This window comes from Toxorhynchites rutilus, chromosome 1 (assembly GCF_029784135.1).
Source record: "Toxorhynchites rutilus septentrionalis strain SRP chromosome 1, ASM2978413v1, whole genome shotgun sequence".
Lineage (NCBI taxonomy): Eukaryota > Metazoa > Arthropoda > Insecta > Diptera > Culicidae > Toxorhynchites > Toxorhynchites rutilus.
Window position 1 is genome coordinate 10,197,082 of NC_073744.1, and position 10,881 is coordinate 10,207,962.

At 41.1% G+C, this 10,881-nt stretch overlaps 1 protein-coding gene across 1 annotated transcript; it reads left to right on the forward strand.

Moving 5' to 3' along the window:
• The first annotated feature begins 5,851 nt into the window (after positions 1-5,851).
• On the forward strand, positions 5,852-8,447 carry LOC129769785 (tetratricopeptide repeat protein 30 homolog). The gene is made up of 3 exons (XM_055772253.1): positions 5,852-6,250; positions 6,310-7,018; positions 7,079-8,447. The coding sequence occupies exons 1-3, from the start codon at positions 6,191-6,193 to the stop codon at positions 8,266-8,268; spliced, it is 1,959 nt and encodes a 652-aa protein (XP_055628228.1). The 5' UTR covers positions 5,852-6,190; the 3' UTR covers positions 8,269-8,447.
• Positions 8,448-10,881: the final 2,434 nt, after the last annotated feature.

Genomic DNA, 10,881 nt, shown 5'->3' on the forward strand with positions numbered 1-10,881 from the left:
ATAACTCTTTAGTAAAAAGTTCCGGGACCCTGAGAAGATTTAATGGCTTGCGTAGTTTTGTTGAATCATTTCGAGAAGCAACGATCATTTTTTGCCTTTGCGAGAACAATACACTAATTGGTCATAAGTCGCAATTTGTTTCTTTATATCAATGCACGCATTGCACTGAATATTAACGAGAGGCATTTTCCGTGCATCGCCATCAAAGACGAATGAACTGTCTTAGTTTCAAGTGTCTATAATTCGAAAGAAAAAGAAGTGCATCGTCATTCAACAAGCATCAAACACGCGTCCAACAGATGCACACAGTTACAGTGCTAAAAATGAAATATCGTGAGAATGACAGTTTCTCGATTCTCGTTCAAAACCGTCAACAAAGTTTTTTCTTAGTTTCTATGTTTCGCGCAACGAAAACAAGCAACACACAAAAAACCAAACACCAAACATGTTTAGAAGCGACCTATAATCATTTGCACTCTTCTCTTTTTTCGCCTTCTTTGCTATGACTCGGATGGTTGTGTTAATTGCAATGCCAGATGCACTTCAAGTGAAATATTCGCTAGCGTTCACAGCTCGAGGGGAAACTTTAAACACAAAACGAGCAGAATAAGCGACCTTTGTTGTTTCGGGCACAGAAAGATTCTGAGAATTTTCCTCGGAGGAGATGCAATACTTATACGCTAGCGACAGTTTACTTGCTATGCAAGGGTGAAGTTTACTTCGCAAATTTTCTCTTCCCGCTATCCCCCTTCGTTGTTTCTGTTCTAGCGGCTGCATAAGATACCCGTTATTGACAGCTCTGTTCGGGAAAGTACACAAATGGACAGAACAAATGTATGGAAAAAAGGGAATGCTTCTAATTTTCATCAATTTAAACCATATACAGACTATGGGATTGTAATGTATAGCATATCAAACAAACAAAATCTTAGAAAATTTCCAATTTGATTGGTATGTAAATCGTTTAAATCCGTTCGTAAAAAAATATGTATATCGCTTCCACGTTTGCATGTATGGGCTGGCAGGCGCATCATATACATGCAATTTATATTAATTATACTTGTATGTTTGTGAATATAATCCTCAAAATAAAATCATTACACTAAACCTTCGTTTCAAACAACTTATACAGTAACCAAATCACGCAATAAACATAAAGAATTGCTGGGAATCTCTTATCAATATTTGTTCAAATTCAAAAAGGTGCTTAACTCCAGTTTTGTTGACATCTTTTATGCATTCAATTAAATCGTACGATAAATCATATATAAACATAAACATTCCCACCTTTCATCCTTCATTAAACACCTCGTAGTAGAAATCTGTTAGTATGCATACACTCTCCTACGAAACATAGTGGAAAAAAATATATTCGTCGATGTAAACAAGCGGTGAAAAAGGAGACACTTTTCGACGAGTGATTTGTATGAAGTTCCACTGCCGTGGTTGTAGCCACAGTTATTTGAGACATCTTTGTAGAACAATGTTTTTTTTTCTATCTCTCGAAATTACCGATATAGCGCCCCTTTTCTAAGTTACATTAGGGTCAGCATGAAAAAAACTGTTTTTTGCTGTAACTTTTATAACTTTTTTTTACAAACATTTTGCGATGCAGAACTTGAACTTGTCTTAACTTCACTCGAAGTTATTTATATTTCTTCCCAAGAAACACGATCTTTTCATTTGATTGTCATTCTTTCTGGGGCAAACATAAAAAAAATGTTTGTTGACGGAATTTGAACGAACAAATTTTACTCTATATAATATGTGATTTTAAAAACTTTGTTATTTTTGTGTTTGAGTAAATTAAAATTGATATCATGAGTTTTTGGGTAAAAAAAACATCAATAACTTTGAGTAGGATTAAGATATTGACAAGTTCTGCTCTAAAAGTCGTACGAAGACAATTTTAATGTAGAATTTTTAATATAACAGCTAAAGTTAAAAAAAATCGTTTTTTCATGATTACGCAAATTTTTTTTTGTCTATTATGTGATTTTCAACTCATTTGGCTGGTTCGTCACTTTTACTTCCATTTTTGGAAGGAGTGAGAATTGAACTCGTGACTTTCATGCGTGAGAGGCATGGAGATTACCCTAATGAAACTCAGATAGAAAGCACCAAAAACAACTTTGTGAGAGATTTTGGTTCTTTAGACAAAAACTATTTTCAACAAAGTTGTTACATATGATAGAGCGCTCATTTTTATGTTATCAAAAATAGGGTGACCAAAATTGTCGATGAAATAAAAAATCTAACTTTCTTATCTTTTTAGATATAGATAAACATAGTCCGACAATGTTGTGGTCCTAGTTATTTTAAACAACCTCGTAGAGCAAAGTTTTTTTCTATCTTTTAATACAATCGAATTAGCGTTTTTTTCTATGTTGGATTAGGGTGACCATGAAAAAACAGTTTTTTTTGCTTTAACTTTTTTATTTTAAATTCTACTTAAGTTTTAATAACTGTGTTCTTACGACTTCTAGAGCTTATCAATTCCAACATTTTGTGATGAAGAACATGTCAATATCTTAATCCTACTCAAAGTTATTAATGTTTTTTTACCCAAAAACAGATGATTTCAATTTCAATTCACTCAAACACAAAAATAACATAGTGTTGAAAACTATGAAATATGCTCTTTCAAATGCCGCTAATAAACTGTATACGTTTGCCCCAGAAAAATCACAAACAATTGAAGAGAACGTATTTTTTGAGAAGAAATATCAATAACTTCGAATGAAGTTGAGATATTGACAATTTCTGCATCGCAAAATATTTGTATTGGTAAGTTCTAAAAGTCTTCCGAAGACAGTTTGTATGTAGAATTTGAAATATAAAAGTTAGAGCAGAAAAACAGTTTTTATCATGGTGCTTGGCGGAGTTTGCAGAACCAACAACCATCTTTGCGGGGCTTCTGGAACATTCCCGCCTATCGCACTCGTCCAGTCCTGGCGACTTTCTGGATACTGGGTTCACCATAGAGTTGCGCTATTTCGTGGTTCATCCTCCTTCTCCATACGTGTGGAGTCCATAGTAGGCACAACTTCGGATTTCACGGCTATGTAGTCAGTTGTTATTAACGAGCCAAGTTAGATGAATTCATCGACAACCTCGAGCTCGTCGTCGTCGATCACAACATTACTACCCTGGAGGATTTTGTTACGATCAGTCCCCCCTGCTAGCATATATTCAGTCTTAGACGGATTCCCCTGTATGTAGAATGGGAAAATGAAAAAAAAAAACAAAAAAATATCTGAAATGTACCTTGAGTTGCTAGTGGACCTATAGCAGGAGATTCAATGACAGCGAAAAACTTCACAAGAACACGAGAAGCATTTGCAAAATGTATTATTTTCTTCATAAATCCTTTCTTTCTACAGACTGTTCCTATTTCTTCAAGAATTTCTTGGAAAATTAACTTGAATCATGCTAAAATGACTCAGAGAAAAAATAGAAGTAAATATGTATTTATTCCTGATGATGAAAAAATATACGTCACCTTTTTTGCGGCTTGCTGTGGTATCACTGAATACAGTTGTGAAACATTCAAATTCTTTAAATTAGTTGGAATTAAGGTGGTATTCTAGTGTAGAGAAACGAATTTCGGGCTCCGCAAAACTAAAACGAAGAATATTTTTACTATCCATTACATCATTATTTGTTCATCTATCTTTTTACAATAAAACAAAAATTGAACGGAGAAAAAATGTGTATAACTAGAATAGTTAAGAGGTGATGAAGTGAGGGGGTTCAAAAAAAAAGTTGTGCCATGGCGTACACGATTCCAGCCCTCCTGGTTATCTGAAACAAGAAAATCGAACAGATTCTGAACCAGTAAAGGTGCCGCTATCGCATGAACCTCGGACAAGTCAAAAACATCTTTTTTGGCAAAATGGCGGCCGTTTGAAAAACAAAATGCGGTTTAAAACGTTTTTTCTTACGTTACCCGATTTTTAAAAAATAAAAGTAAGTAAAATTTCAAAAATATCATTTTTAGAGGCTTATGCGATAGAGATGCCTGCAGATTATATCCATATAAATTCGACATGAATCGGTTCAGTAGAACTTAATATATCGTGTACGCTAATTTGAACCAACTAGTTTCGAGAAAAACGCGTTTGAAGTTCATTGTTATAACCGTACTAAAGGGTGTGTCACATCAAATTGCATCACGGAAAAAACGCTGTAGAAATTCGCCCAGTAGACCGATCCTTTTGAAAATGTTAGACAGTAAAATAAAAACTATTAAACAACTTTTGGCATTTTCTTTTTATTCATACTTCGAGCCCAAGCCCGTATGCTCGCACCTTCCTCTTTACCCCGTCCATAAGGTTCTGTACAACGTCAGGTTGTAGTTTTTTTTGAACAGAAATCCATTTTCTCTTGAAGTCCGCCTCCGATTTGACAACTTTTGGGTTCTTCCGGAGGGCCTGCTTCATAATCGCCCAATATTTCTCTATTGGGCGAAGTTCTGGCGCGTTGGGCGGGTTCATTTCCTTTGGCACGAAGGTGACCCCGTTGGCTTCGTACCACTCCAACACGTCCTTTGAATAGTGGCACGAAGCGAGCTCCGGCCAGAAAATGGTCGGGCCCTCGTGCTGCTTCAATAGTGGTAGTAAGCGCTTCTGTAGGCACTCCTTAAGGTAAACCTGCCCGTTTACCGTGCCGGTCATCACGAAGGGAGCGCTCCGCTTTCCGCAAGAGCAGATCGCTTGCCACACCATGTACTTTTTGGCAAACTTGGATAGTTTCTGCTTGCGAATCCCCTCCGAAACGCTGAATTTGTCCTCTGCGGAGAAGAACAACAGGCCCGGCAGCTGACGAAAGTCCGCTTTGACGTAGGTTTCGTCGTCCATTACCAGGCAATGCGGCTTCGTCAGCATTTCGGTGTACAGCTTCCGGTCTCGCGGCTTCCCCACCATGTTTTGCCTTTCGTCGCGGTTAGGAGCCTTCTGAACCTTGTATGTACGCAGGCCCTCCCGCTGCTTGGTCCGCTGGACGAATGAACTTGACAAATTCAGCTTATTGGCGACATCCCGGACCGAACTTCTCGGATCACGTCTAAACTGCTTAACTACGCGCTTGTGATCTTTTTCACTGACGGAGCATCCATTTTTGCCGTTCTTCACCTTCCGGTCGATGGTTAGGTTCTCGAAGTATCGTTTTAGTACTCTGTTGACCGTGGATTGGACGATTCCCAGCATCTTACCGATGTCCCGATGTGACAACTCCGGATTCTCGAAATGAGTGCGCAGGATTAATTCACGACGCTCTTTTTCGTTCGACGACATTTTTCCAAATTTACGAAAAATTGACAGTGAAGCATGGCCAACGTGATCTATACACTCTTTTCTGATTATAAGCGAAAGCTGAAGATATAATTCCTAAAAATTAAATTTCTACAGCGTTTTTTCCGTAATGCAATTTGATGTGACACACCCTTTAGGTTAGATATCGCATCACCAAAATGGCTCTTACTTGGTAAGTAATAGGATTTTCGATAAGTCCTTTCTAGAGTATATTCTTGAGTGCCTAAAGTACAGAAATATGAAAGAAAACAAATTTTTTTTTCAAATTTCTAGACTAGAATACTCCCTTAAGTAACATTTTAGATGAAAAAAAAACTAAAAGTAAATGAGCATTTTAATTGACTTTGCACGCCGAAAATGCATTAAAAACTTCATTGTTTCTATCAATCAAACTAAAGCTCTCTAACCGCTGTGCAATCCGATGAATCTAAGAGAGTTGAAGTTGGGCATCATTGATCAATGGGACGAAATCAATTCCAATGTATGTCAAAAGCGGGTAGAATTCATGACAAGCCCTGATCCAGGCAAAAGGAGGCCACACTAAGTATTGAATATGGAAGTGGCTGACGACGTCTTAATTTTTTGAGAGAAATTTCGCCCGTTTTTTAATTACCTTTTATTCCTCAAGAAAATGACAACCATAAGTTACTGTTTTGCTATTGGCCGAATCAAGAACAAAAGTTATTACGTCCTTTCAAATGTTTTCACTTAGTTAGGGATCCGTTGGAAAGGGTTTCTGTTTCCTACATACTGTGAGTGCGCGTGGGTAACGCGCAGAACTCGTTCTGCCGGCGCCATCGCTATGGCAATGTTGGCACCAAACACAAATCTGTATAATCGATAGTGCCACGTACATTTTCATCCGTTCTGGGCGAAAAATGTTTTCTCAAAACATGTTAATTCGTGATGGAGAGTATACAAAAACTATTTACAGCATGGTCGGTATAGAATGCGGCTTAAGATTCCGCCAATTTGTAGTGAATTATTTTTACTATAGATCAAAGAGGAGCGCTTCCTCGAGGCTATCAACGTACTCAATGGCATTCCGGAAGTGTCTACAACACGCGCTGGTCTGTCCCTGCTGGGCCATTGTTACTATCAAACGCAGGACTTCATCGAGGCGTCCAATAGTTACGAGCATCTGGTCAGCTTGGTCCCGGATGTGCCCGAGTACAAGCTGTACTACGCTCAGTCGCTCTACCAGGCAGGACTTTTCGAGGAATCTCAGAAAATCATCTCCACGTTGGATGCTCCCCATTTGAAGGAAAAAGTGCTGCAGCTTCAATCGTGTATTGCTTATGGGAATGAAGATTATTCAACTGCTCAATCGCTGTTGCTGCAGCGCCAGGGATGCGGTCAGGAAGTCGCTCTGAAAAACGACGAAGGGTGTTTGCTGTACCAGGCAAATATGTACGAGGATGCGTTGCAGCGGTACGCAGCCGCTCTGCAAGCGGGTGGCTTCCATCCACACACTGCCTACAACTCAGCGTTGTGTCATTACCGCAAGAAGGAAAACTCCCAAGCGCTCAACTATATTGCAGAAATTGTGGAACGTGGTATCAGGAATCATCCCGAGCTGGGAGTGGGGGCTCAGGCGGAAACAGAGGGTGGAGCACGGAGCGTAGGAAATCCTCCCGCGCTGGCAGCGTCCGGTTTGGCACAAGCGTTCAACTTGAAGGCAGCGATCGAGTTTCAGGAGGGCAATGGTGAGTCATGGCATATCGCACGGAAGGTGGTTCGTATGATCGAATTTAATATTTTTTCAGCTGAGGGTGCCCGTGAAGCTCTAACCGATCTACCACCTCGATCGGAGCCAGAGTTGGATCCGGTAACATTGCACAACATGGCCCTAACCGATCCCATCGGTGGAGGCGCCGGTCTTCGGAGGTTGGCCTTCCTTTTAGAGCTTGGTCCACCGGCTTGCCCACCGGAAACATTCGCTAATCTTCTTCTACTTTGCTGCAAACACGAAATGTATGACACCGCGGCTGACATTCTCGCCGAACATACCCATCTCACCTACAAATATCTATCGCCCTATCTGTATGACCTCCTGGATGCTCTCATAACCGCTCAGTCAACCCCGGAGGAAGCGGAACAGAAGCTGGGTGTCTTGGCAAACAACATCGGTGGCAGACTGCGATCTCTGGCTGCCAAAGTGCAGGAATGTCGATCGGCACCCGACCAAAATGCGCTCCGAATGGCGCTGCGTGAGTATGAATCCGCTCTGGAGAGCTATCTCCCCGTGGCAATGGCTCGAGCGTGGATTCCATGGCGTGTAGATGATTTTCAGGGATCCGAGCGAGAGTTTCGAGCAAGCGCCGAATTCTGCTCGGAAACTCCAAGCTGGCGCTTGCATGCCGCTCATGTGCTTTTTATGCGTGGCGATCGGTACAAAGAATCCGCAGCTTTTTACGAACCGATCGTAAGGCAAAATTATGACGATATTCTGGCAGTGTCCGCCTCGGTTCTGGCGAACCTCTGCGTGGCGTACATAATGACATCACAAAACGAGGAGGCCGAAGAACTGATGCGAAAAGTCGAACGAGCCGAGGAACGCAAGGGAAACGCAAATGGACAGTGTTTGCACTTGTGCATAGTTAATTTGGTGATCGGGACTTTGTACTGCGCCAAGGGGAACTATGAATTTGGACTGTCCAGGATTGCTCATGCTTTGGACGGAGGCTCCGGAGCGAGACTCTGTGCTGACACATGGCTTCACGTTAAACGATGTGTGCTCGGATTGCTCACCGGATTGGCCAAGCAGACGGTCGTCCTGCCATCGATAGCGATTCAGGAGACGGTCAGTTTTTTGCGAGCTTGCGAGGCGTATGGAATAACCATACCGTCAGTGCTCACGGGCCCGCTGGAGGAAACCGGTGAACAACCCCCGACAATTGGCTTGGAAGCCCGCAAGCTGACTGCTCTTTTGATGAAATTAATGGAATACAAATGAGATCGCACGTGTTTTTTTGTAATATTTGATTTAAGACACTTTATCACATGACATTCGCGTCATTTACTGAACGAGAAAAGAAAAGAATAAAAATACAATCAAAACTTAGAGACTAAATTTCTTTGAACACATTTGCATCTCTTAAAATTTTGATTACCGCTACTTCTTGCCTGCTGGTGTTGCAAGTATAGTTGCTATCGTGCCATCAATTTCATATTTTCTTCTCATTTCGTCGAGTCCTCTGCAATCCACAAGTACCGTTCTGAATCATATTTCGGACACTTTGTTCTAAGATCTTGAAATGCTTAATGCACTGAGGATATAACTATAAAATTAATATCACAATTGCTTCTGTAGAGTAATCCCTTGGTTTCACTATCATTTCATATGAGAACTACATTTGAATCATAACATAATCGGCGAAAATCTACCAACACTACTCACTATCGTGGGGTTCTTCCCTAAAACATGAGAGTAGGTCAGTCAGGTGTGCCCAATGCGTAGCCTGGTGAGAGCTCGTTGTTCCGATGAGTTTTTACGGTCCATATATTTGCATATGATTGACTTAATTTGTCGTAAGTGCGCATATGTTTGTCTCCACTCGTTTTCCCAAACACAACAGATGCGTTGTCCAATAAAACGTACAGCCTCTTGTGCAGGAATTGCAATGATTTGTGGAGTTTCGTTCCGTCCTTGGTTCACTAACTTGTCAGCTCACGTTCAATCGCTCGAATCCAGGATGAGTTGTTTTTCCACTTTGAAGGGCATCCAAACAGCTGGCCGAATCGGTTAGTATGATGATTGGTTCCTGGTTTCTGACAAAGCAACCTTAAACACGAATGCTTCTGCTGACAGAAATTCGGTTAGTTGCTGTTAAAATTCCCGCGCCAGTTGTTTCGTTGTCCTTCGATCCATCAGTGAACACTTCAACATAAATGAGAAATTTCAGTAAAAATCGGCACGTTATTTTAATTTGCAGTGCCGGCTCTGATCTTTTACCTTAGGTCGCTACATATAGATGGTGATGGGGTAAACCACTCTCTGTTCTTTCAATCTCAATATGTTACAAACATTTGGCAAAGTTTGTCCTGTTTGAGCTGAGAAAAGATCAGCTGCTCGTTTCACCACCGGTAGGTCAGTTGCTGATCTGCCTTTTTCCGCGAGTTTCACTACGAGTTGTGATAGGCGCTGTACCAGTACAACACGAAATGGTAGACAACCTGCTCCAGTCATAATGGAGTGGATGGGGCTGATTTTGAACGCACCTGAGGCTTGTCTTATTACTTCATTGTATGTTGTTGATAGCTTCCACTGCATCTCAGTGAATACTAGTGAAGCCTAATCCGCTTGGATAGCTTGGATGTTACAAGAGCTGACCCTATGTTTAGAAGGGTTGAGCGACTGCTTCTGACTAGACGACGTCCCAGTATTCGGAGTATGTTCAATCTACGATCGCAATTGTGTTTGGTCTCCTTGAAATGCTGAAGAAGATTGATTGTTGCGTCTAGTAGTATCCCGAGAATTCGTAACTTTCTCACGTATGGTCCGACCTCGCCTCCTATGTTTCATATTACAATTGAGTAATAATTCTGATTTTGCTGCAACAATGGAAAATCCAACACTAGTTCTTCAACTTTAACAACTGCATTTCGTAACAGTTTCCGCACCTTTGTAAATTTACATCCCTTGGCAATCAGAATTCACCATCAGCATAAATTATGATTTGAACATTTGGAGGGGCATTCTCAAGAATGGGTTGCATTGCGACCAGAAATAAAGTTACCGACAGAATAGAACCTTGTGGCACGCCGTTTTCTGCGACACGAATACTAGTTATAACTTCATTAGTTGCAACTCGAAATGTTCTGTTGCTGAAGAAACTGATGATGATGTGCAACAAATGTCCGGATATTTTCCACGATGTCAGTGTCTTGAGGATTGCCGGTCTCCACGTTGTGTCATAAGCTTTGGAGATGTCGAGTGATACTACTTCTACATGTTGGCGCTCGCTATGGTTTAGAAGGGCTTCCAGCTGTGCCAGGTAAGTGTTGGCATCTTTACCCTCACGGAAGGCATTCTGACGAGGATCAAGTTTACCAATGGGTGCTAAGTTCAGTAACGAGCCGACGGTTCACCACGCGTTCAAATATTTTTTCTAAACAGCTGAGCAAGGTAATTGGCCTATAGCCGTCTGCCTTGCTCCGATCTCCATCTGACTTTGGAATCAGAATAACTACCCCTTCCTAACATTCGTCCGGAAATGTTCCGCTTATCCACACTTGGTTGTATAGTTTGAGCAGTGACAGCTTTGCTGAGAACGGCAATCTTCTTAAAAGTGGATAACCGATGTCGTCATTCCCTGTAGAGGAACCTCCTTTTCGATCCAGGGCCCATATCAGCTCATCCATCGAAAAAGTTTCGTTATACCGTTTGTGATCCTTTGAGCGGAGCGTTTACGATATCGCATGTTTTCCCTTCAGGTTTGTTCTCCAGAACTTTTCTGTGTAGTTACTATTCGATGTTTTATTTTGGTACTCGTCCGCAAACATGTTAGCTACTGTCTATCCGTCGTTCGTAAATCCATGTGATAGCTTCAATGTTATCGTATTGTTT